We start from the raw sequence: 27,762 nt of genomic DNA on the forward strand, positions 1-27,762 counted from the left end.
GTCGTATTAAGGATTTGTGAGTCATGCATTCATACTCCTGTTTAAATCTGTGACTTTGGACTATTTTAGAAAAAAATGTTAAGATATGGAAGAGCATGGCATCAACATCACACATAAAATAAAATGATTCTTTAAATGTGGGCCCCAGAACAATACAGCGGAACACATCATGCACCTTTAACACCAGAACGGCACTTCCGCAGAACAGGCTTGGCTCCTGAGAAGGCGCATGCGCCGTTGGCGCAGCGCACCGAGACTAAAATGCGTGCGCTGTAAGCACCGCTCGTTAAACTACCACAGTTCCGCATCAGGGTTTTTTTGTCCACTACCGGGTACACAAACGCTGCATGTCGGCGAGCAGCAGGCGGCGACAGGCAGGCAAGCGAAGGCCGCGTCTTCCTTCCAGTCAAGCGCCCTCCCCATTCTCGGTCGGAAATATCCGTCGCGGATTGGTGGCGGCGCTTGTCAATCACCGATTACGCCTTCACTGCTATGCTGGTGGTGGGCGGGCTCTGCTGAGAAAATTATAAGGTCATTGGAATTACGCCTGCTATCGGCGTTTTATCAGGCACAATGGGGCGGGAAATGATATCACGGACCGGGATCGTGGACGAGTGATGCTCGCCGGGTCAAAGTCGACGTCGACAGCAGGGCGAATTTCATGAAGAGGGTGGGGGGGAGATCCCGGTGCGTGTATCCGACTGCGCGCCTCTCCTAGCGCCGCTATCAAGCCGACAGTGAGAGGCGGAGAAGGGCACCGACCATCAGGCTGGCCTCTAAGCCGATCAGGGAGCTTCTTCGTCTGGGATTTCTTCTTCTTTGCACCTTCCATGCTGTGACCGGACCAGGTGAGAGGCGTTTGTTGTAACAAAAGGTTGCCTGATGTGACCGTTGCGCTTGTCCTCTGTCAACCTTGCCGGTGTTAAACCCATTTGGGACTTGCACATCCACTGTGTTTGGTGGAATCCTACACAGCCATCCATCTGCAACCTTTTTCGTGCATGGACGTCCACAAGGAGTCATTTAGGCCCTTTGTGAACGCGCACATGGCTCACATAGTGCCATGTAACTACCGCAATATGATGCTACACGCCTAAAACATTTCCGGGTGCAGCAGCAGCTGCCACAATATCTTTTTCTGCAACTCCTTACAGGGTGGGTGAAGACAGGAGTCATTCTATGTGCAGCCTCTGTCTGACTAACATCTTAACAATGCCTAGATGACAACAATGCTTTTCAGGGTCATTATGACTGTAGATTTCATCCTCTATCCTGGTCTTTAGGTGTCACTGGACGCCTCTCAGTTGTCACTTGTTACCCACGACCAAGCCAAGCATAGGTTAGGTTTTCATCATCTGCATCCACTTCCTGTTTAAAGTTTTCTGAGGGTATAATTTACTTCAGGGGTAGCCGAGACCGTATACTTCAAATCGAAGGACATGTGGACCAATGTGATGTATATTTTTTTTATTTTTGCACGCAAGGTTACAATTGTCTGTTGTTTACAGTTTGCAGTACAGAGAGGGAGAAGGAAGAAGCAGAGCTTACTTAATCCTACCCCTTTTTCCTTATAGCACAGCAATCGCTAATAAATGTGTTCACTTCATGTGTTCAATATACACTACTCACAAGCAGCTAGGGACATCGGGAAACATTTTTGCTTAATTTGCTACAATGTACGGTGAGCCACAAAAAAAAGAACGCTTGCTATAAATGGCCCTCGGGCCGCACTTTGGACACCCCTGACAAGATGGGTCCACACAAGGAAGTAAGATCGTAAACACCACCAATGTCAGCAGGGTTAGAAGCTGAAATGTCAAACTGAGTTTCTTCAGTCTTATCCAGATTGTGTCTTTGCAAAGCAATTTCAAATAAAAAGGGAAACAAACCAACTTAGAGCTTTTATTTGTCAAAACTCATCATATCGCATTGTCATTCTGTCGCGCTTTGTAAGAAAATCATTTTTGCGACACGTGGATGTGAAATTTGAGCCCCTTTTACCTCATAAGTTTTGGTGCCGTAATCAAAACCTCCAACCCTTGAGGCCCTTGAAAAATGAAGTTACACTTTTCACCTTTAGGTCCCAAAAGAGTCCCCCTCGTACAAATGTATTTTTTCCCCCATTTTAACCCCATCAAATCTTTCCAACAACCTCAGAACTAACCCTAAATATATAATTTTTTTCAGATTTTTTTTTTTCAATGGGGGAAAAACACAAAATGTGCAATGTTTTCCAAAATGGAAGTGCAAAGTGGAATATTTGTAGTAATGTTAATAAATAGTACAGAAACAAGTCCTGGGCAAGTTTTGTACAACTCACCAATATATTGACAATAAAAAAACATCAAATGTAGAGCAGAATGTACATGTTTGGTCCCCCAAGGTGCCCTTGAGGGTTTTAAAAAGTGATGGTCATACAAGTGTAAAAAGAAGTTAATCACTGTGTATCTACAGTAAAGTGACAAAACACTTGTTTCACTAAGGTGCTTCGTATCTCTTTGGGTTTTTTTGTTTTTTTAATATATTTTAAGTCACAAGAGTGTCGAAAGAATAAAATACCTTTGATGACAGGTGACCATGCGGATAACATCACTGCCTGGACTTCAGCGTCACATTTTTCCCTTGCAACTTGCTAACCTTGCATGATGTCCTTCATGTTTGAGCGATTTCTGCCCCCCAAAAAAGCCACAGATGGCAAAAGAAAAAGCAAAGCGCTAACCGACTGATGTTCGCTAAGCTGAGGTCTAGTGAGGACGCACATATGCCTGAGTATGACTGTGTATTTTTGCGACTTCAGTTGGTATTTTCATTCAGAAAACATTGGCAAAGCCTACGACCTTCAGTGCAGTCAGAATGTGAACGTTGATGACGTTATGTTACCTTTTTTTATATATATACTGTATATACTGTATATATATACAAGCGTCTTACTGTTGCAGGATGCTTCGTCTAGCGTGTTGCACGGCCCTGCTGTTGGTCTTGAGACTGGTAGTGCGCCTGCCGTGGCTCCAGGTTCTGCCTGCCATCCTCATCTTTTACCTGGGAAGCGGAGGATGGCGCTTCCTGCGTATCTTCGCCAAAACCATCGGCCGAGACTTGCAGTAAGTGCCTGCGTGTTTTGAGTGTCATTCATGCCTTTCGTGTTGCGTTGTGAACGTGAGCTAAAAGCGTCACCATGCGGTAATAGGAATGTGCTCCATGCAAAATATGCCGACTGTCTTCTCTGTAAGCATCCCTGTCATCATCAAGCCAAAAGGATTGATTTTAATAGTATGTTTTGAAGCATAGTAGTGGCAGAGCAGGTTGCAGAAATATTTGAAGGAGTTTGAGGACAATAGAATAGCAAAGCATTCTTCACTAAAGCCAATATTTACTTTTGCATTAACTTGCTTCCCTTCAGTCGCTGCTCTTTTTTTTTTTTTTTTTTTAAGAGGAAATACGTCTCCTGATAGAGATAAAGCAAAGTGAACTAACCAGCTGTAATGTCGTGTGAATGGGCTGCACAACACAGTGTGGTCTGTAGGAAAATTCCGTGCCTTTATAAAGATAACAAAGCTGGACGATGCTGTCAGATTACATTTTTGTAGTGCACACTTCAATGAAGTCGTAGACTCTCTTGATAACAGATTTTGATGACGCGTCAGTAATGATACAGCACCCCCTCGCTTGTCTGGCTACAGCGTTTGGTTTGGTTTGGTTTGGTTTAGTTTATTTGAACATGAAGGTTACAATGGAATACATCTCGTGAATCATTCTTTGACAGTTCCACATGTCCAAAAGGAGTAGGAAGAAGCAAAGCTTATTTAATCCTACCCCCCATCCATTCTACATCTAGTACAGTACATGTAGTTCACTTCCTGGATTCCATGTCATGTTTTCAGTGATAGTCAGGATAACACATAATAGATAACGGTGGGATAACCCTCCCCCCCAAAAAAAGGAGAGAACATTCATAATAATTATAATAATGATGACAATACTAAATAAATAAATAAATAAATAAGAACAAAGCTTTTTTTTTATTTATTTTTTTTTAAACACAACAAAGAAAATTATAAAAATAAATAAATAAATAAATAAATAAAAATAAATAAATAAATAAAAAAAATAAAATTTAATTAAATAAATAAAAAATAAAATAAAATAAAATAAAATAAAATAGAAAATAAAAAAATAAATAAAATAAAATAACAAGCCTGACAGAACAATCAGGACTCTTCTGCCTTGTATTTAGCAAACATCAACTGCTTGTATTGTTTTTTGAATTTGCTCATCTCTGTACATTGTTTGAGTTCCTTACTCAATCCGTTCCATAATTTAATTCCACACACGGAAATGCTGTGGGTTTTCAGCGTTGTTCTCGCATATAAATGTTTTAGGTTTAATTTTCCTCTAAGATCATATTTCTCCTCTCTGATTGAGAAATACTTGATTAGATTTTTGGGTAACGAGTTATTATTAACTTTATACATTATTCTAGCGGTTTGAAAGTGTACTAAATCTGCGAATTTTAATATCTGTGATTTTAAAAATAAAGGGTTTGTATGTTCTCTATACTTGGCATTATGAATCTGGAAGCGTTATCTGGATCTTTGCACCAAACGTCGAATGTCAAATGCCATCTTTCCATTTTGCACCTCTGTTCCCCCGTGTTTTATGACAGGTGTTGGATATTGTCTCATAGGCAACAGACGACCTTTGTTTTTTTTCCAAACACAGTTCTGTTCAGTTCTCATCACGTAGCAAAAATACATGTTGCTGACATGTTAGCACTTTAGCACGTACCGTTATACTGCAGGTGCACTGTTGTGGTTTGCATTAAAATCTACTTCACTATTTAAGTTTTTTGAAATGTTGGCTGATTTTTGACACAGAAATACTACAAATATATTCTTAAAAAAGTAAAACTAGAAATTATTATTATAAAATGAAATAATATTGAGTCGATCGTGCCCCTGCATGTTATCAGATTTCTGTGCTTTAAATTATTAGTCATTTTTTGTGGCAACTTCAGTAGAAATTGCTGTGTAACATTTTGTAAGTACTGTAATTTCCAGTGTATAAGCCGCTACTTTTTTCTTATGCTTTGAACTCTGCGGCTTCTACAGTGATGCGGCTAATTTATGACCAAAAACTACATTTCCCATGAGGCTTAGAGTGCAGTTTCAGGAAGTAATGACGTGGACAAGTGAAGTGGAAGCTAATACCACAATTTGAAGTCTTATGCAGCGATCTCTGACACAACTTAAGTAAGTTTGATCAAGTGTAGAACTACTACAGCTTCTGTTTGGACTACTCGCATCACAAACAGTCTGCTATCACCAATGGGTTTCGAAAGGCTGGACTGAGTGAAGAGGATAGTTTAAGCTAAATGGCTAAACAATGAAGAGCGACAACGAAAGAGAGAGAGAGATGGACAAAGAGTGTGACAAAGGAATTATGAGGCTGTTCAATTGTGATGCTTGTCAAGACGGAGGAGGATGGCAATGAATGACTTTTCTGGTAGGCTAGTGTTTAACTGGTCATATTACACTCACTGTTCTGCACTGTTTGGGGAGAACAGTGCAGAACAAGTGACAAGTGGACAAGTGAAGTGGAAGCTAATACCACAATTTGAAGTCTTATGCAGCGATCTCTGACACAACTTAAGTAAGTTTGATCATTTTAAGTTTGATCGAAGTAAGTTTAAGCATTTATAAATGCTTAAATAAAAAGCATTTATTTAAGTAAAACTGAAAAAAATATTTCTGTTTAACATCTTTCTGTGTTCTAAATATCCCATGTTACAACAGTGACACCTGCGGCTTATAGACTGGTACAGATCTTTACATTTAGTGGGTGCTGCTTACATGCTTACATGTGCTTTATAGTCCGCAAATCACGGTATAATACTGTACATGTGCACTGACTACAATCACGGTGCAAACACAGAAAAGGCAGCACAACATGTAACACATACATTAACATACACAGGGCAGCTACTACTGCTGTGGGGAATAATAAGTAACAAACACAATAAACGTTTAACTTTAGCAACTTTTTGCAAAACAAGTGCCGCAGGGCATGCTGGGAACCTGAAAGCACTACTAGGATGGGAGCGATGTTGGGTCCAGCATGCCTTGCGGCACCTTATTGTAAGTAGTTGGCCAAAGTACACCTTTAGAGCTAAGGTAGTTGTTGTTTATTATTCCCCTGTGGTCGTAGTAGTTGCCCTGTGCATGTGTTGCTGTGTCTTTTATGACACAGTGAGTCACACAGTTATGTTGAGTTATGACCCTCTGCTGTTTTTGTTGCCAAGCTCATTGCCAGTTCTGTTTTGGATACTGCTTACCCAAATAATAAATCAAAAAAATTAAAAAAGGCAGTTTTAGGACTTTTTATGGGTGCGTCCATTATTCACTTTTTTTTTTTTTTTTTTTTTTTTTTGCTATTCGCAGACAGCAAACAAGCATCATCAAACATCATAACATTGAAATAGGGACGGCACAGAAAAAAGACATGTAAGTGAGATGATGCATAAGTGAGGTGAATAATATTGGAGGGCGTCCGGTGGGCTACATTGTGGTCATCTACAACATTAAACGGTATTGATACATACTAGATGTGATTGATAATTTGTTTTCAAACCGATAACTTTTTTTTATATCTACCTTTTTCAAATTTAGATTTAACACTGGTTTTTTGCACACCTGAAGGTAAGACGGACTTGAATAAATGAGGATTTGACCAACTGTACCTGTTGATTTGTCCTAATCAGATATGACATCACTACTACCACATCACTACTATCAGGAGAACCAGAGTATAGAGCGGGAGGAGCCACCTGGCATGGCCCAGCAAGGTGCACTGTATTTGGGCACAAGCTCCGAGAAGCTGGTGTGATGCCACGGAGGTCTCTGGCAAAACTTTTGCGCTTTTCAAACGCCGCCACACAATAAGCCCCAAGCGTGGTAGCGATGTGGCGTTTCAGGTGGCTGATGAGGTTTTTGGTGTGCTCGATGTTTTTTTTTCCCCTCATCACGGAGCATTTGGTGCATCCAGCACGCGAAATGTCTCTGAAAGCAAATGTTCGTTTACAAGTGAGCTCGGGGGAAGTTACGACGGGGTGTTAACGTCACAGGCAGGAGTAAAAAGGAGCGCTTGATTTGCTCACACGCACAGTACAGGAAATTTCGCCTTATCGGTGCGTTTTTTGAAATTATCGGTTATCCGAGCTATTGGACAATGTTAGTGGGTTTATCGTTATGACATCATAATTCCCTCGTATCGGTCCGATGCTTATTTTGCACCCCTAATACTTACTAATAAGTCATCGTTGTTCAGCGCTGCTGCAGTGTTGTTGCGGGTCAAGATGAACGTCAAGCGCCACCTACGGGAGAAGAACACCCTTCCCGCCATCTTCGCCGAGACGGTGCGTCGTCACAGGGACAAAACAGCGCTCATCTTTGAAGGCACCGGCGAGAGGTGGACCTTCCGGCAGCTGGACGAGTACTCCAACCGAGTGGCCAACCTGCTGCTCCAGCGCGGCTTCAAAGTAAGACTATTGTAGTTTTCGCAAATCCCAGTGCGTAACCAGCTGTTTTCCCCCACAGGAGGGCGACGTGGTGGCCCTCTTCATGGAGAACAGGTCCCAGTATGTGGGGCTCTGGCTTGGCATGGCCAAAATCGGCGTGGAGGCCGCACTCATCAACTTTAACTTGAGACTGGAGGCCTTGGTGCACTGCGTTACCATTTCTAACGCTAAGGCTGTGGTGTTTGGAGCCGAGCTGACTGACGGTAAGGCCCAGCACTCCGCATAGAGTGGACCCGCACACTTTCGAGATCAAGCATTCGCAGCAACACAAAGTCGCAGATTTTCTCTGTAAAGAGGCCGTTTTTTTCCGCAGAAAGCACATTTCATTCACCATAAGTGGGTAATAATTTATACATACTTGATAATATAGGTACAATGTACAGCAGGGGTTCTCAACTGGTGGGTTGGGACGCAAAAGTGGGTCGCGTATCCATTCTGGGTGGTCATAGACAATGAGGCAAAAATGACTTATGTAGTCGTCCCTCGCTATAGTATATAGTGATTCGATTATCGCTCTCTTGCTCTATTGCGGTTTTTGAAAAATGGATGAATACATAAATGATCGCTGTTTCGTGGTTGACTATAGCGTATAATTAGTCAAAAAATATTGAAAGTAGTGCTGTCAGAGGTTAGGCGTTAACGGAACTTTCCTTTAACGGCACTGTTTTTTTGACGTCCTGTTTGACCCTCATCCAACACAGCAGTTTGAGGAAACGCTACAAGCGGGAGCAAATGTTGAGAAGAAATGGAGAAAGAAAAGGGCTTTGCTGGGATAGGCTCCAGCATACCCCTGCGATCCTAATGAGGGTAAGCGGCATAGAAAATGAATGGATGGATGGATAATTTACTAGCGTCAAAGCCCTGGCAGATGGCTCTCGCAACAAGACCAGAGTTATTTGAGAGAGAAGCGAGAAGTTACCGGAGCACTGCCAGTGTTTTTTATTGTCATTTATACAGAGGCATCTTGGCATACGAGTGTCCCAACTAACAAGTGTTTGTAAAATGCGAGCCTCTCTCGGATGATTTTTTTGCTTTGAACTGCGAGTTAAAATTTGGGTTACGAGCTGCTATTTAATAGCAGGGGTAGCCGAGGACAGCTATTGGGGAGCTTGTGTCAATGTGACAATAACTCAAGATGAGAATGGATGTAAATAGCATTAGCAGCGCACTAGCTAGTCACCAGGAAAGATTTTCAACACATCAGTAAAACATACGTACATTAGAGCAATCTCATTTATCTTATTATGTATTTTGTAAAACTACGACAGGAACCACATCAAATTAAAAGCTCAGAATGAATACAGACCCACCACCCACCAGTACGAGCCTGGACTTTGTTTTTCCAGAAAGTGCACCCTCCAAATATACACATTAGCACACAATAAGGTCATCAAATCTTACCTTTATGCTTTGGGAGCAAATATGAGGTGAAAGAAAAAGGGTAAAAATACTGTATAGTAGTCTATCTGTGCAGCGGGACAAAGTTGGAAGGTGCGTTGGAGGATTGTCAAACAAAGTGGGACAAAATGCTGCTCGCATGAAACATGCAAAAACAGTGGGATTTCTAACTATATTATTTTTAGAATAAAATAATTGCCCGTGTTTCCAAAATTCATATCCCTTTACACAAAATTTGATGTGGTTATCATTGTAGTTGCGACAAAGAGATTTCCACCCCTACTTATTATACATAAAAACTTCTATCGGCAGTTTGGTGTGATTAATTATGAGTTAACTATGGACAAAATGTGATTAATCACGATTAAATATTTTTAATTGATTGACATCCCCAATTGAAAGACAACGGTATCTGTAGTATTCTGGCCATTAGGCGTCAGGAATGTTCCATTATTGAGACCTGACATGAGATTACCGTCACGTTGCATGCAATCAGCCATGGCATGTCCGACATGAGTGAAAAGAACGTCTCCTCCTATTCCGTGTCCTGCTTCCTCACTCTGTTTGAAACTCGTTCTTAAGTTTAGAATACAGTAAATTAATTGGAGGCTAATTAGTTAGCTCACTGCATGCAGTTATCAGGTCCTTCCTCATTTCCTTGGCAAAATGGCTGAATAAAATAAACGAAAAAATAAAACTTACAACAAACGTGAAAAATAAATACAAATAATAATGACTGAAATAAAGGTGGGTCGCGACTTAGTGACCAGTGGAAAATGTGGGTCCCAGGTTGAGACAATTTGGGCACCCCTGACACACAGCATTCATGTACAGTACCACAATTTTACATCTCTATGTTTTTTCCTCAAGCCTTGAGATTTTGTACTTTGTTTGCCGGTCCTTGAATGCACCATAGTTATGAGCTGTGAGACACAGGTTACTTGGGCTACTTCCACTAGCTTCCACTGTCAATCCCACCTCAAAACTTATGATCATATATGATCATATAGCCTCTAGCGCTAGCCCGACAACCAGGCTAAAGGCTACACCGTGACTCCCATTCCATGTGTTCACGGATCATCTTACATTATCATTCATTAGCGGTGAGTAGCTATTCTTGTAAGTGTGTGAGGTTTTTTCCGGCAATCACCGGGGGTCCGGGAAGGTAACCCTCATGAAAAGCGGGGATCTACTGTAGTGCATGTCTATGCTGCAGCATTTCCACTGTGTGTTGAGGTACTGTATGTCACTGAGTGCTCTGACGTTAAGTGGCACCCAGAAAAAGCTACAGAGGTCATGAAAGATTGATGGCTCTTCACGATCAGTCAATGGAGCTTTTAAATGGCTCCTACAGTAGATTGGAGGAACGGACAGTGAAGTGATGAAGGAGAAGGATGTCACAACATACTGATAAAGCTTGTGCTGGATTTGAATTGTTTAAAAGAGCTGCTTCGTGTTAAAAAAATAAAAGTATTTCTGTTGATATTTTCTACACAGACAGCTGCAACATAGCAATTCCCTCAGAAATCACTCGTGGAATTGCTCTGAAAGATGCTGTTGAACTGAAATGCCAAAAAAGATGCTTCAACCGTTGCTACATCCACAGCATATCGTAGCAATCCCTAGTTTCTGTGCAGATATATGCCCCCTAGTGGCTGTGAGCTGTATAAATATTGCACTGGATCACATCTGATTGGGAATTAGTGAGTGTTTTGAGGTGATCCAGAGACCAGTTAAGGCCACAATGTATTTGAGCTTGAGGAGTGTAGTTGTACTAGGCCAGGGGCCACGTAGTGAAAAATGAAAGGATGCAAGGGCCACTTAGATATTTTGTATATATATATACTGTATATACACAGTATATATTTGAAAAACATCATTGTGTGATGTAGGTGAAAAAGTGTACTGGTATGAACTCTTTTTCCCCTATTTTTGCCCTTGTTTTTTGTTTTTTTTTTCTTTTCGCCCAAATATTTCAATTTTCTTCTCATAATATTCTTACTTTATTCCCATAATATTATAACTTTTTTCCCCAACCAAATTTTCCAAAAACTTTATTTTGTTTTGTTTGTTTCTCACAATATTGCGATTTAAAAAAAAAAACATTTTTTCTGTAATATTTCATCTCTATGGGGATAAAATGACATTTTTCCACCTAATATTACAAGTTAATTCTCGCAAAACTGCAACTTCTTTTCTCCTTTGAATGAGTTCCTTTGAGTTTTTTTCTGTTAATATTTTGACTTTATTTTTTATTTTTTTCTGCTGTTTTTTTGAAATTTTCCAACTAGTTACAGTTTCTTCTCTTAATTATGACTTTACTCCCATAATATTTGGACTTTATTTCCATAGCATTATAATAACATTTTATCATTTTTATATTTCTTCAACCTAATTTAAAAAAAAAAAGTTCTTAATAGTTTGACTTTATTCTTATAAAATTACTGCTGATTTTTACATGTTTGCAATTGTTTGTTTTGTTGGGTTTTTATCATTTTTGTTAAATTGTATTCTTAAAATATGCTGCGGGCCAATAAAAAGTGCACTTTGGACACCCCTGTAGCCCCGAGGCCATTCGTACCCTTGCCCACGGCTTCCAGCGAGGGAAGTACAGTATGTGCCTCATCTGAGTCAACAGCGCCTCTGCTGGTTGCTGCCAAGCAGTGCACTCCGTCTTCCATTTTGCTTCTTGATGTGATTATGCTCCCTCTTACATAACCTCATAACTGCTTTATGGCTTTTTATGTTGAGATATGTGATCAGAGGAATTGACCTCTAGCATTTAGCCAGCTCATACTGTATGTGATGGTACGTGTAACCTGCAATAAGATGCTCCCGCCTTATCTGCATTAGGGTTGGAAAAGTGCAGCCAGGCGCTGTGGAGTGCTCATAAATTAGTCTTTCACCACCTCATGCTGCTTTTTGGGTGGCTGCCCAATGTAGAAAAAAAATCCTGAAAAAGTGCTGCCCTCAGCCTTTTTGAAGAGTGATTTAGGATGCTTACTTTGCACCGCATCCTCCACCTGTTCTTTACTTAATGGCTGCAAACCTTTTAAGGCTACAGATTGAAGGGAACAACCAGCAGGAGGCAGTGTGGTTGCTAAAAGCCTTACTGACATGCATTGAGATTTTGAAACCATAACATCTTGTAACCTTTTATTTCTCCCCAGCTGTGTCTGAAGTCCACGCTTCAATGGGCAAGACGGTGCAGACGTTTTGCTCCGGAGACTGGGACCCCAAGCGGGTGCCACGGGGCACAGAGTGCCTGGAGCCGCTGCTGGCCGCCGCCCCTTCACACCTGCCCAGTCGAACACAGCGCTGCTTCACGGGTAAGGAGGCCACGCCACAGGAAATATCAAACAATCTTTACAATAGTAACTTTTGGCTGCATGAGGGCTAGGCCTGTCACAACAACATATTTTGCTGGTCAATAATTGTGCTACAAAGTATCGTCCATAATGGGTTTTATCGAAAAACATATTTTTAGACCATTTTTTCAATAATTGTCATGAGAGGTGTACTGCACATTTGAACCACTAAATGGTACTCAAGTACAGTATAGTGTACGGCTGGGGTGCTCACACTTTTTTAGCCTGCGAGATACTTTTAAAATGACCAAGTCCCAAAGATCTACCTATTACTATAAATATAGAAAGTATATATATTTACTATAATTATTCAAATATGAGTAGGTATTTATGTAGGTTATGTATGTATATCAGGAGTGCACGCACTTTCTCAGCATGCAAGTACAAATCAAAATGATCTACCTCTTTCTATAAAACATAAAACATATACAAAATGTAAGCAGTAAACTCTGAAATTCTATTGTAAATATGAATGATTAGTATTTCACATTCACATTTTCAAAGTTGACAGGTAATCAAAGTAGTTGCTATCATAATTCACTTCAATATGGAAATAAAGATCATTGCACATAAGTCCTAAATAGTTGTGTACTAGTGAGTGAGTACTGGTAATATGTCAGTTACATTAGCTATGTAACGTTCATTAGGGCACACACTTCATGTATTACATCCAGTTAGCATTTGCTATCAAACATTAGCCATATCCAAGAATGTAAAATGATTATGCAAAAGACAATGCAGCCAAAGTCAAGGCAACATATTGAAAAGGTTTCACCAATGGGCACATTTTTAATGTCATCGTGAAATAATAGTTTAAGAAGCCAACATGTAGAAAACACTGATTTCTGTAGTAGAGTTCATGACGCCAAGCAAAGCCAGTAAACAATACACTTTTTTTCTACGTAGCTAGCCGCTACAAGTGAACAGATAACTTTTATTATAGATATAGACATCTTCCAGCAGAGTTAGTTCATCCATCATCACAATAATAAAGATGAAAGTTGCATCTTCGTGTAGCTTGAAACACTGCGGGGGAGCAAACGCGAATCAGGAGGGGAGCTTAATGTCAGCTGACTGATGTCATATGACAACTACAAAGTGACGTTTACGCCATCGACCCAAACTGCAGACAAAGAAGGATTCTTTTTCATAAATGGAATATTTTCGTAGTTAGAGCACAGAAAACCTGTCTCCGACCTTCTAAATACGTGTTTTAACATTATTAGAGCCATCAAGACATGAAATAACACCCCTATAGGCACCTTTACATTTGTATTACCCAATATGGCAGAATCCGTGTTAAGGATTACTGCGCCTGTTGTGAGATCTTTCAAAGCTGCAATAAATGCCCGTTGTTTTGGCGATCAAGTCTGATGCTTGTGTGTCTCACCGAGCCATTACAGTGACACCTAGTGATCAGTGTAGAATACATTATCACAACGTCTTTGAATGTGGCTTCTGCCTTATATATGTTTTTACTCCATTCAGCCATTTTTAGGTTTGAAAATGCTTCATTTAGGCAAAAATCCATCAAATTTCTATAAAAAAAAACATACATTTTATTAATAATGGGCCGTATTCAACCACGAAACAGCATGATTTATTAACATTTTTGAGAAACTGTGATAGACTGAAGCTGCGAAACTTGATGCAAATAGTATTTTAAGAACATGTTTCTTGATTTTGATGATTATAGTTTACAGCTATGAAAATGGCTAAAAATGCTAATATGCTAATGTTAGCATATTAGCATGTAGCATAATAGTGCTAAGTGTTTATGTGTCTACCCATGAAAATAGCTAAAAAAGCTATTATGCTAATGTTACCATGCTAGCAATGCTAACTTGCTAACACCTAACATGATAGCACAGTGTACGGGGAAGGCTAAATGTCCCGAATGAGTTGAGAATTTTGACTTTGGAACGGTCTGAATCGGTTGAGAAATGTGAAAGTAGTAGTAGGTAATACCAGTTTTACGGAAAAGAGTGAATTTCGTGAAAATGTTGTTTTTTTTTCCTGTATAAATGTAGGTAGCCTGAATGTCCTGAACGCATCAAGTATAAAGATAAAAAGTGCCTTGCAGCACTTGTTTTGTAAAAAGTTGCTAAAGCTATGTGTTTAGCGTTAAAGTACTTGCTGTTTATTATTCTCTGTAGTAGTAATAGTAGCCCTATGTGTGTTTACTTAAACGTTACAGTATATGTTGTGCTGTCATTTTTGTGTTCACGTCTTGATTGTAGTCAGTGTTCTGTCTGGTGGGTGTGAGTTCAGTGTTGGCTAATGCTTGCCCAATTAAAGAGCTTCTTCCTCTAAGCAAGCTAAAGTACCTCTGACCAGCTCTTGTGGGACTTAAAATTGCCATTATATGTACATATGCCATTATACAGTATGTAATGTACAGTCGTCTCTCATTTATCATAGTTAGTCGGTTGCAGACCCAACCGCGATAAGTGAATTTCCAGCTAGGATTCCATATTAATAAAGTGAATATTTTTGTAGTTACAGCATAGAAAACCTGTTTCGGATCTTCTAAATACGTTTAGAAGTCCCAAAGCTTCTGGAGTCCCAAAGCTTTAGAAATGGCTTTATAACCTTTTCCAGGCTGATAGATGTCAATTAATTAAAAGTTTTAACCGGCGAGGCAATCACTTTTTCACACAGGACCATGTAGCTTTGGATTGTTTTGGTCCCTTAATAATAAAAAGTTTCATGTAAAAAGTGCATTTTGTGTTCAGTTGTGTTGTCACTGACTAATATTTACATTTGTTTGATGATCTAAAACATTTGAGTGTGACAAACATGCAAAAAAAATAAGAAATCAGGAAAGGGGTCCAACACTTTTTCACACCCCTATAAATGAAACTCCTGCTCGAGTAGTGTCACGGTAAATGTGTTCCCTGGAGAACCTTAATGACGAGTCTAGTGCCCGTCTCACGCAACACTTACTGACACCTAGTGACCAATGTAGAATACCACAGTTACGCTTAGAATGTGTCTTCTGCTTTGTATTTGTATTTTAGTTCATTTAGTTAGTTCGTTTAGACATTTTTATGCTTGGAAATGCTTCATTTAGGCCAAGAATATGTTCAATTTTCTTACAAATAATAGGCTGCATTCAACCACAAAACAGTGATCATGAATTTTTGAAAACCTCGATAGCGTGAGGGTGCGATGCTGCAAGCGCGATGTAGCGAGAGACAACTGTATGTAGCGAACGCCCGGGGTGCGCGGGCCACACATACTAAACTTTGATGTTAAGAAGATGCCACAAACTACCGTCGCGGGTCTCGAGTTTGAGACCCCGATTGAGAAAGTGCTCAACTAACTACTGGACTACTGTGCCCGCCACACGAAAACACATTTTTGAAGCTACTTCATCAAATGTCACTGCTGTGTGTCTTTCAGATCGCCTCTTCTACATCTACACGTCCGGAACCACCGGGATGCCCAAAGCTGCCATTGTTGTGCACAGCAGGTAGGAAAAGCAGAGGAACTCACGCGGACGCTCGGCTGATTGATCCGTGTAGCTTTTCACGTGTGGAGTAGTGCACTGAACTGCTTTTTGACTTGGCTCACAGGTACTACCGCATGGCCGCTTTGGTGTATTACGGCTTCAGGATGACATCGGATGACGTCTTGTATGATTGCCTTCCACTCTACCACTCTGCAGGTACAAGAACACGTCAACGTGGTCTCTGTGTTTTTAGGAAAGGAAACTCAGGAATTGGATTGCTGGTGTAGACCTGCCAACACGTACGCGTTTTTCGCACTCGGCACGCATTTTGACGCTTCTCTCCAGGTAGGAAATTTGTTGCATTTCACCGGTTTTCTGAAGCTCCTGCGTCGAAGCGCCAGCATACGCTAACCTAACCTCGCGCTGTGGAGATGCGGACCTTGAAGGCTGTGATTGGTCAGCTTTTACTGCATTGTTTCCGGTGTGTGTATGCGTACAGTACATACAAGTGCCTGCTGTGACACATCGATGACTTCCAGCTCCAATAACAATCCCCTTCTCTCGTTAATTACCATTGGTCACTTTCAGCCAAGCTAAATAGTCGATGAGAGATGGTGTGAAATGTTGATACTGTAGTAATAATCAATAGCAACTAGGGATGGGGCCAATCAGTGTCAGATCAATATTGTTCGAGCAACATTTGCTGGTATTTTGGCATGCTTGCATATGAAAGCAAACAGAGCTCTGGTATCGAAATGCTATCAGTATCGGCAGCTATTCAAATTCAGGGATCAGATCAGAAGTGGAAAAATGTGGATCAGTGAATCCCTAATAATCACACAAAACTTTGTCTTTAAATATATGTAACTTAAAAATGTTTTTCTTTTAAACGTACATTTTTATAAACTAAAAAAATCCCACAGTAATCCCTCCCCTCCCCGCTTTGCGCTTCAAATTTTGCGCTTTTGTGGTTTTTTAAAAAAAAATTACATTTTCTTTTAATCTAAATGAAGGATTGAAGCATAAAAATGGCTAAATGAAGTAAAATACAAATATAAGGCATTCAGAAGACGCATTCAAAGACGTGATGATATATGACCTAGCGTGTGTTACATTGATGATGACAGTATCCACCACAGGATATATTGTAACAAACAGGAAGCAAAAAAAAAAAAAGAACAAGGAACTCTCCAGATGCTAACGTGTGTGAGTCTATGTCTTATTTTCTCTCATTACGTCTACTTTATTGGGTAATAGGAGTGTAAAGGTGACTATAGGGGTGTTATTCCATGCCTACAGGGCTCTAATAATGTTAAAAAACGTATTTAGAAGGTTGTAAACAGGTTAACTACGAAAATATTCCATTTCTAAATAAAGAATTGTGTTTCCACAGGTAACATTGTGGGAGTGGGCCAGTGTCTAATCCACGGCATGACTGTGGTCATCAGAAAGAAGTTCTCCGCCTCGCGCTTCTGGGACGACTGCGCCAAATACAACTGCACCGTAAGCCAAATGCTGCACCCTCACTCTGGCGTTTCATCATCGTTACAAGCTACGGTCTGCCTTTCTCCTCCTTCACCAGATTGTGCAGTACATCGGAGAGATTTGCCGCTACCTGCTCAACCAGCCGGTCCGCGACACAGAGAAGCGGCACCGCGTGCGCATGGCGCTGGGTAACGGCCTCCGTCAGTCCATATGGGAGGAATTCATGACGCGCTTCAACATTCCGCAGATTGCCGAGTTCTACGGAGCAACCGAGTGCAACTGCAGCCTAGGGAACTTTGACAACAAGGTAGGAACGTGTCGCAACAACAGCCGGGTCTGTTCGCACGTGGTCCCTTTCAGCCATCCAAAGCACACTCCTAAGAACTGAGCTTTTTTTGTGATATGAACACTCCCAACTCTGAATGTACATCTGATACCGGCAAGAAAGCCAATAGGGAATATCTCTACTTAGCACAGGGGTGTCCAAAGTGTGGCCAAGGGATATGGGCCAATGCCGCACATTCTAAAAATATTTAACAAGAAAAGCAGTTTCTAGCGAAAAAAAGTCCTAATTTTACGAGAATAACGTAATATTATGAGGAAAAATAATGTCATTTTAGTAACATGAGGTTGAAATATTAAAGACAAAATAAATGTTTATAGGTCGTAATGTTATGAAAAACAAAATAATGAATAAAGTTGTAATTTTTGGGAAATTAGGTTGCGGAAAAAGATATAATATAAAGTCAAATTATTATGGGAGTAAAGTCATAAGTACGGGAAGAAAAAGTACAAGAAGAAAGTTAAAATAGTTGTCAAATGAAAACAAAGCAGCAGAAATTGAAAAATGAGCTGTATTTTACAAAAATAAAGTCAGAAGGGAAAAGAGAACGAACGCTAAGAGAAAAAAAGATGGAATCTAGCAAGAAAAAGTCCTAAATTTACGAGAATAATGTTTTAATATTATAAGGAACAATAACGCCATTTTATCACAAAGTTGAAATATTAAAGAAATATATTTTTTTAAATTCGTAATAATATTATGAGAAAGAAACATAACAATGAATAAAATTGTAATTTTTGGAAAATTAGGTTGTGGAAAATGTTATGTCATGAGAATAAAGTTAAAATATTATAATATTATGGGAATAAAGTAATAATTACGGGAAGAAAATTTACAAAAAGAAAGTTAAAATAGTTTGAAAAGTTTTTTTTTTTTTTTTTTCCAAACAGCAGAAATGGAAAAAAACGGCTAAAATAAAGTCGAAATATTAATACAAAACAGTCACATTCTAACAAGAAAAAAGTTGCAGTTTTACGAGAATAAATTTGTAATTTTAAGAAAAAAATAATGTCATTTTAGTAGCATGGCGTTGGAATATTAAATTAAAAAAAAACATGTTATTTTTTAAAAGTCGTACTATGATGAGAAACAAACAAAATAAAGTTTTAATTTTCGAAAAATTGGGGAAAAAGTTATAATATTATGGGAATAAAGTCATAATATTACAAGAAGAAAATTTCAAAAGATCATTTAAGAAGAATGTTTAAAGAAAAATTCAAAAACAACAGCAAAAATGGAAAAAGAAATTGTACTAATAATAGGCTTTTTCACCTACATGACAAAGCTGAGATACGTTTTTTTATATATATTTATAACTTGTTAGCATATTTAAATGTGTTGCTTTACACAATATGAAACTGGCAAAGTTGCAGCCTTTCATTTTTCACTCTGTGGCCCTCGCTGGAAAAAGTCAGAACACCCCTGACTTGATTGATCTGTTTTTGGATTGGTTTCACATCTTGATCTTTTTTGTGGGTTCCTTTTTTGGGGGTTATGTTGAGGACTATTTTCGGTACCTTACCATTTTGATTTTCATTTGTTCTTCAGGTTGGCGCATGTGGCTTCAACAGCCAAATCCTGCCCTTCATCTACCCCATCAGACTGGTGCGGGTGGACGAAGAGACCATGGAGCTCATCCGAGGGCCGGACGGCGTCTGCATTCCCTGTAAACCCGGTGAGTGTGTTTCCTATCGCTGTCGGGGATAAGTCAGAGAGGTCCTCACTTAACCAGCGTCTCCTTAGGCGAGCCTGGTCAGCTGGTGGGCAGGATCATTCAGAACGACCCTCTACGGAGGTTCGACGGCTACGTCAACCAGTCGGCCACCAGCAAGAAGATCGCTCACAGCGTCTTTAAGAAGGGAGACAGCGCGTATCTTTCTGGTTAGTGCACATACAGTACATGATGAAGTGCGTTGCTTATTGTATGCTGATTTGACCCAACGCATCCCTCTCATCAGGCGATGTGCTGATCATGGATGAGTGTGGCCACATGTACTTCAAGGACAGGACAGGAGACACGTTCCGCTGGAAAGGCGAGAACGTCTCCACCACTGAGGTGGAGGGGACGCTCAGCAGGCTTCTCGACATGAAAGACGTGGTGGTCTACGGCGTGGAAGTACCCGGTATACACTTCAACGCACGCTTGGTCAGACAGGCAGTAGAGCCCAGTGTTTGACAGCACCGACTTTGCCTTTCTTGCATGTTTAGGCGCAGAAGGGAAGGCTGGGATGGCTGCCATCGCCGATCCCAATCACTCCTCGGACCTGGAGAAGTTTGTGAAGGAGCTGGACAAGGCTCTGCCTCCGTACGCCAGGCCCGTCTTCCTGCGCTTTCTCCCGGAAGTCAACAAAACCGGTAAAAGAATCTTCCATCATCTTCATTTTCTTCTTTATTTTCATGCCTGGTACAACTAAAGGTACATTTGTTTGGACACAACAACAAAAATAGCTGAATTTAAGAGCTGATACCTAACCATTTCCATGGTTTTCTTGGTAACCAAAATCACTTAAATGGATAGCGTCAGCATTGTAGTCCAATAACAGCGACTTACCCCCTCTTACCCCCACTCGGTCTCCCAAGGCCAGTTCTGGTCAGATTTCTGTAATGAAGAACGTAGTTCCACTTAGTTGCTGGCGTCATTTAAGTAAAGAGTCTGGCTTCTCAAAACAATATACGTTCAAAAGAGTCATCACAAAAATGCCTTCTCAAAAAAACCAAACCTCACAAAATGCTCGGTGTTATATTTGTCTGCTGCTGTATCCCTGCACACTGTCCCCTGCGCGTGCACGTGTATGTGACGAAGACGCTCGCATCGACTTCCGCTGTGGAACTCATACGTAAACAAGATGGCCGCGCCGCTCCGTCACAGAAGTAGAGTAGCGAGCGTCTTCGTCACATACACAAGAACGCACAGGCGACAGTGCGCAGGAATGCGGCGGGAGAGAAATATAACTCTGGGCGTTTTTGGAGGTTTTATGTTTTTGAAGACCAAGTGGGGTGAAAGTGGCTGTTAACAGACTACATGCTGATGGGGATTCAATACCAAAGACATATTCACACATTGTTTTTTTTTTTCCAACCCACACGCTCGCTCCCAAGGATGTATTATACGTCTTTTATGTTATTTTGTGCGAAAGGCAAAAAGAGGTGGACGCGACCGCACACAAAGAGAAGTCGCTGTCACCGCAGTTTTAAGCCATAAAAACGGCCACAAGGTGGCAGAGTGTATTTTATTTCATTCGATTTTTTGTGTTGTTTATGTTGTGGTGCGGTTGTTTAGATGTCTGAGCTGTCACAAAAGCAAATACATTGTGTCAAAGTGGAAGTTATGCTTGGGAAAAAAAAGCTGTTTTTCTCCCTTCTTTTGTTTGTGATTACTAAAGAACGGAAACCAGTAGAAACTAACTTTTTTTCTGATGAATGACGAGAGTCTATTCCTTCTTTTGGTAGGTGCCATGTTTATATAGCCATAGAACACAATATACTGCGCGCCTTGAAAAATCACTCAAAATCGTCTAAAATGGCTGATACTGAAGGGGTTGAATTTTGGAAAAATGGCTGGGATTGAATGAGTTATTGAATGAGAATGAACTCTAGGCAGCAGTTCAGTTATGAGTTGAATGAGTTAAGTTCTTACATCAATCGAGGGAAAGGCTCGTTGTCCAGCCTTTCCCTTGATGGACAACTCCTGTACGACTGAGAGCCTACACAGACGCTTCTTACATCAATAGTTATAGCATGTACTGCCAAAAAAATTCATTTCTTATGAGCTATTTGTTCCCCTAGTTGTACCAGGCATTTAAATGAACAAGAAACGGAAGAAACAATGGCGGTCTCATCATTGTTTCCATAACAAATATTGCGACACATTTCAACTAAACTCTGGCGTCCTCTAGCGGGCGACTGCAGAACCACTCTAATTAAAACCAATGAAAATACACGGCATTGCGATTTTTGTATGAATTTATTTCACACATACGCATATAAACAACTACTGTCAAATTCATTGCAGAAAAATCCTGTCTATTATCAATATACTACTAGAACACATCCATATATTGTATTTCTGTACAAGTAATATACTATAGTTTAAAATCAATATTTGCTAGGATTTCACATAGAAGATGTCTAGGCAGCAGTTCAAACTGTACATCATATGAGTATATTTTTCTGATGAGTTTGCAACATTGACGTGTGTTTTCCATTGTCTTAGGAACCTTTAAGTTCCAGAAGACAGACCTACGTCATGAGGGCTTCGACCCCAGAGTGGTGTCTGACACGCTGTACTTCCTGGACTCCAGCAGGGGGCGCTACGTGCGGCTGGACGAGGAGATGCACCGCTCCATACTTTCAGGGAAACATAAATTGTGACGAGCAAACGTTCCCGCGACATCTGCGGTACGCTTACGTGCAACACAAACAGATGAAAATAGCCAGGAAATGAAATGAAGAAATAGCCACATGCATTCCACGACCTCAAACCCACATTTCGGCGATACTCCACAAGCAGCTCTCCCGCCATCCCTCCTACGTGGCGCCCCCCTCTGGCTACCTCAGCTAACACACGCATACGCACCGACACCAACCCAGCAACCGCGTCCCTCTGGGAGCTTGAACGCAACCACCAGAACCACACTGACACACTCCAGTGCGCACTGGAGGCTGCCTGGGGCCTACACAGACTTAAAGGAGAGGGACTGGGTTGGTGAAGACCTAAAGTCTCTTGTTTAGTTAGTCTTTGACTCAGTTTGGCAACGAGGCTGCAACCTGCACTATACGCCAACAATGGCAACGTCGCTGCAGCCTCCCTCTCGTCTCGTCTTTGGCCAACATGTGGAGAAGACATCAAGTGTTGAAGGGTCACTCCAAAACACAAACAACTCGCAGCTGATATGAATCAAAACCAGCTTTTCTGTTCCAATATGTTGCGTCACACCACATATATTTAGTTTACATATTTAAGGAATCGTTTTGCGTTATTTGTGTTTGTCGTCAGCTTTGAAAACAAAAAAACGCTTTTCTTTCACGCTTTATTTGTATGCGACTGAATATACATACGTGCATGAGGTTTGTTCCAGTGTTAGGGCCGCCCTGAAAAACAGTAACGCTTTAGAAATCCACAACTAGATGTACAAGAACATGGTCAAAATATCATAAAAATACTCGTAAAGGCAAGAAAACAGTACATTTATAAGAATAAAGGCACGATATTAAGTGGGGGAAAAAAAAGTTGGAATTTTAACAAGAAAAAAATCACAATCTTCTAACAATAAAGTCGCAATATTTGGAGCATAAACATGTTCTCATAATAAAGGAAAACTGGACTTCGAAAGAGAGAAAAACGGCTTGCGTGAGGGTGCTAACAATGCACGTAATGGGACACGCCTATGTCGACTACATAGCCCTCGAAATAAACCTCAAAAACCCCAACAATGTTCCATTTGCATAACATGAACTGCATATTAGCCAAGCTACAGCGACATCGTTATTGTAGGAGCTAACACCGAAGAACTACTTTTCTGGCGTAGTGACACAGCGCCTCACATCACTACCGAGAGGTAACGGGCCCACTCCAAAACAATGCGATAGGACACCAATCTATACTGACTGGGAATCAAGAACAAGCATGTGACAAATCACGACTAGACAACCTTAGCCCACATTTCGTGTTTTGTTTGTACACGGCTAGATGGACTGTGTATATAGCTGTGATATCAAGCACTATGTGCTCCATGTATCACAATCAATATCATGCTGACTTACTCCATGGACAGTTGTCCGTCTGGTCCAGCTGGCCTGGGGCGTCTTTTCCACTTATGCGAAAAAATGTTTGTACCACCGCAGGGTTTGTTGTCCATTTCTGTCCACATGGCTTGGCAAGCCCCACATTTACACCACCAAGTCATTCCGGTTCTGACTCTCTCGGCCCTGCCGTCTACTCCCACGTTTCACTCTCTCTTCTTGCCCGCTCGGCTTCTAAAACCTGTATCTCATCCTCCGTATAATCAGGCTCAAAAAGATAAGGTTCTGGATCCTCATTTGTTCACAAGTGGTCATTGGTGGCGGCTTCACAAAGTCTACCGTGATTAGTAGTAGCAAACAGACACACCTTTTCTATCCTGCGAAGTGTAACCCGCCCTGTTTCGCACCGCCCGCACCGGGGGCTCGGACACAGGACCTTTGTAATGGGAGACGAGAGCGCTGACCACACGGCCAAAAGCCCGGACTGTCGACCGCGTGTTCAGCGCAGCCCTCAAGGCAGAGGGAGTGAGGTTAACCAACGTACACTTGCACAGCCTCACAGGCTTACAGAAGGCTCTGTGAAATCAATGCGCCCATTAAAGAAATTACGTTAATGCTTTAAATGATGAAAATACGACAAAATACTGTATTACATGTTACCATGAATGTACCTGTTACTGCATGGTCACAGCATGTATTTAAAACTATAAAATGGCGTTGGAGGTTTTTTTAGAGGGCTTTATAGTTGAAATAGGTGTGTCCCATTACATGCATTATTTGCTCCCTCATGCTAGCTGGTTTTCTCTTTAGAACGCACGGAAAAGGGTCAAATGTGTGTTCATGTTTCACATAAGGTAGTGCGTTGAACTGTCGGGGGGGGGGGGAGTACTTTCAGTGTGAGTGCAGACCTGCCAACATGTACAAATTTATAGTACTCAACATGCTCTTTGACTGTTGAATACGCTTGTATGCTTCACAGCGCTCCATTATGTTACATTTGCCTGGTTTCACTTTCTAGTTCAGTCTGTACAGGACAGATTAATAAATAGTCAGTTTCTCAACAGTACTTTAAATCGGGGGGGTGTGAAAACATTTCTGTCCCCTGGGGGGGGCATGACAGAAAATAATTGAAAAGCACTGACATAAGGAATGTGGATGATGAGCACAATTTAAAAAGAGAAAAAAAAAGTGCAGTTTTCCTTGAAGACTTTTTTTCCCCCTCGTAACTAGGCCTTTTATTCTCCTTACATTCCAACTTTTCCCCACTTAATTCTGGTGGATTTTCTTTTCTTTTCAGGTGGGCCCTAATACTCCTTTACAAATAACAAACGTGGCTTGTGTGCTTTGGGGGCTTTGTGCAGGAAGACTTAACTTTTACTGGTTTGTTTGAATTAGACTGAAAAGCAGAATTCGTGACCACACTCACTCGAGCCAAAATGATCCAAAGAGTAGTGACGTTTGGAAAAGTCCATACGACGTTTAATGTGCTGTTTGCCGTGTCTGTCATCAGTGTGTAGTGAGCGCCATCAAGCATTGGCAGAGCGCTGTGCCTTACTGTCATTCACAGGCCCTGGACTTCTCGCCCACCCATACACATGATGTGGTTCTGTGGGTCACTGTCAGCTTCTATCTTCCACGTCTTTCTTCTCCTGGTTGTTAAATTCAAATCTTGTCAGCTCTGATTTGTCTTGACTTGCGTTGTCCTCTCCCAAAATGTGTCCGTACGATCCTTTTTAATCGGCCTCGAGTTCGCCTCCTGCTGCTCGGCTGAGGTACGTTTGGGTGAGATGAGACAGCGCTCCCACCTCGACTGGCAAATTAACAAATCTATGTTGCGTTTATTTGTTCCGTTTGACTCCCGAGTCCATGGTTGCAACGTGTACAAGACGAGAGCAAAGTCACATGCTTTGTTGTGATGCATTTTGTTGTTGTTTTTTTAATTTACCTCCGTTCTTGTTACTAATTTGTTCCTAAAGGTCCGACAAAAACTGAAGCAAATTTTCCCACAGAAAATAATGCAAATCCAATTAATCCATTCCAGATACCCCAAAATAGTATCAAAAAGTACATTTTACAGAGAATAATTATAGTTTTACATGCAGAATACAATGCGGAATAATAATAAATGACGAATGACATGAACACATGGAGGAAAGAGGTGGTGGCAGCTTCATACGTTCACCTTATTTATCAATTCCTGGCACTCACGACTTTCTTTGGGCCCATGGCGTGTTATTTTGCAGTTGCACTCAGTAAAAAAAAAAAAAAAATGCACAGACAGTGAGTCAACAACGCATTGGGCACTTTGGTCGGGCACTCCACAATAACCAAGACAGTCTATGAAAACCGAGGCAATTATTCATTATGGCAAAAATGATGGTCAAAAACCGAATCATACGAAAACTGGGGCAGTTCAAAACAGAAGTTTGACTGGTTTTGGAAGCGAGAAAGCGAACTATATGACTGAAAGCATGAAAGGCGGCAACTCTTTTCCCAGCCTGTGTGTGGCGGCCTCGTTTTATTTGTATGCGCTGCCATGCTTCTCAAAGGTATCTTGCATACTCAAGCAGTGTAAACAATACGGTAATTCTCAGTAAGAATCGCCTTCAAGTTTAATGAAATATGGTGAGCTCTTCAGTAGCACAGTTTCACTCGCCGGTCCGAACGGCTAAGCTACTTCCTGTTTACCTTCTAGCGACCAATAAGAGAAGAGAAGGATCTCACGTGGTTTTCATGCAGCGCGTGTTGGTTTCAGACCAAGTTTACTAGCTCATCAACTGATTCGGGGTGGAAACGCAGAGTCAAAAGATATTGTTTGGGGGGGTTTTTTCACCCCCAAATTTCACTCTCAGACAATACAGTAATGGTCAGTAGAAATTGCCTTCAAGTTTAGTGAAATATCGTGAGCTGTTAAGCAGCACAGTTTCACTCACCGCTCCGAACGACAAACCTACTTCCTGTTTACCTTCTAGCGACCAATAAGAGAAGGATCTCACGTGGTTATCATGTGGCACGTGTTGGTTTCAGACCACGTTTACAAGCTCATCAACCAATTCGGAGCGGAAAAGCAGACTAAAAAGATATTGTTTTGAGGGTTTTTCACCCCCACATTTCTCTCTCAAGCGTTTCACCTGACACATATCCGTGACACCTCATCCCTTTGTCGTCTTCCTCTCGTCTTTTTGAGTCCTTCTGTTCTTTCATGATGAGTGTGAATCGTTCTCGTGAATGTTGTTTCTTTCCCAAAAAAAAGAAGGCAAATTGTGGCAATGTATTTGGAAACAGTCTGTGATTATCTGAAGGGAACAGCTGTTAATGATGCTTCTTCTAGTCAACTCTGACCACCAGGGGGCGCGTGACTTCAACAGCAGAGCACTCTGAATAGGATGTTTCCGTTTTTTTAAAGGATGATTTTAAATTATTATTTATGAGGAACTGTTGATTTTATTACTTTCCATGACTGTATTTTGATCTGTGTGATTATTTAATGGGATTAATTCATGCTTGAGTTGTACGACAATCTGCTGCAGTCACATTTGGATTCAGAAATAAGTTTCATTAATGATGCACAATGGAGATGAACTGTCTCTTTAGAATATATTTACTGGTTTGCAAAGCCAGGTTTCCAAAACTACTGCAGCTGCAGTGAAAGGGAATTGATGTGTTTAGGTTGTGATACCTGTTGTAACCGCAGGGGGCGACAGAATCTACAATGAGGGATTATGAAGGGACACAAATGAGTGAAAAACGTTTGTAACATCTCAACCTGGACCTAAAATATATTCACCCTGTGTGTTTTATATTGTTTTACTTACACGTAACACACACAAGACTTTAATTTGGTCCAATTTGTGAAAAGTTCCCACACACACTTGTGTCTCGGCTCACTTGTGGCTCAAATTGACACGTCGCAACCCCATTTTTGCCCTTTTTGTTTCGTATCTGTCCCTCCAAGAACGCTGAAAAAGGGGTGGAAAGCAGGTGTGCAGAGTGCATAACCTGAAAAGGTCGAGGTGTGTGAGGTGTGTTGCGAGACACGCCGATGTCCTCTTATCTGCCGTATAGTATGTCTGGAGAAAACAAGAAAAGCTGTGCTGAAAAATGAAGAAATCATGAATAAAAACGATTTCAATTGTTGATCCACATTGTGTTTAATTGTCAAAATAACCACTGTAAAGTATGTGGCGCAGGGAGGGAAACGTTTAAGGATAAATGTTCTACAGCAGGAGTGTACCACAGGTGGTACACGGGCGCCATCTGGCGGTACATCGAGATTGTATTTATTATTAATTAATTAATTTCGTTATTATTAATGATAAACTTAATTAACTGTCAAATAAATAAGACTATCTTTTTTAAAGGAGAAAAAAATGACATTTGAGACAGATACTTATACAAA

At 40.9% G+C, this 27,762-nt stretch overlaps 1 protein-coding gene across 2 annotated transcripts; it reads left to right on the top strand.

The window, feature by feature from the left end:
- The first annotated feature begins 319 nt into the window (after window positions 1–319).
- On the top strand, window positions 320–27,499 carry slc27a4 (solute carrier family 27 member 4). 2 transcript variants are annotated; one of them, XM_054756184.1, is made up of 14 exons: window positions 323–848; window positions 2,940–3,101; window positions 7,324–7,534; window positions 7,593–7,776; window positions 12,142–12,300; window positions 15,745–15,814; window positions 15,918–16,009; window positions 17,187–17,296; window positions 17,376–17,585; window positions 19,170–19,296; window positions 19,365–19,502; window positions 19,580–19,744; window positions 19,830–19,976; window positions 21,835–27,499. In XM_054756184.1, the coding sequence occupies exons 2-14, from the start codon at window positions 2,941–2,943 to the stop codon at window positions 21,990–21,992; spliced, it is 1,932 nt and encodes a 643-aa protein (XP_054612159.1). In that variant the 5' UTR covers window positions 323–848; window position 2,940; the 3' UTR covers window positions 21,993–27,499. The 2 variants fall into 2 exon arrangements, with proteins under 2 accessions (XP_054612160.1, XP_054612159.1); XM_054756185.1 differs by lacking the exon at window positions 2,940–3,101 and having other exon boundaries at window positions 320–848.
- The last annotated feature ends 263 nt before the right edge of the window (window positions 27,500–27,762 follow it).

This window comes from Dunckerocampus dactyliophorus, chromosome 17 (genome assembly GCF_027744805.1).
Source record: "Dunckerocampus dactyliophorus isolate RoL2022-P2 chromosome 17, RoL_Ddac_1.1, whole genome shotgun sequence".
Classification (NCBI taxonomy): domain Eukaryota; kingdom Metazoa; phylum Chordata; class Actinopteri; order Syngnathiformes; family Syngnathidae; genus Dunckerocampus; species Dunckerocampus dactyliophorus.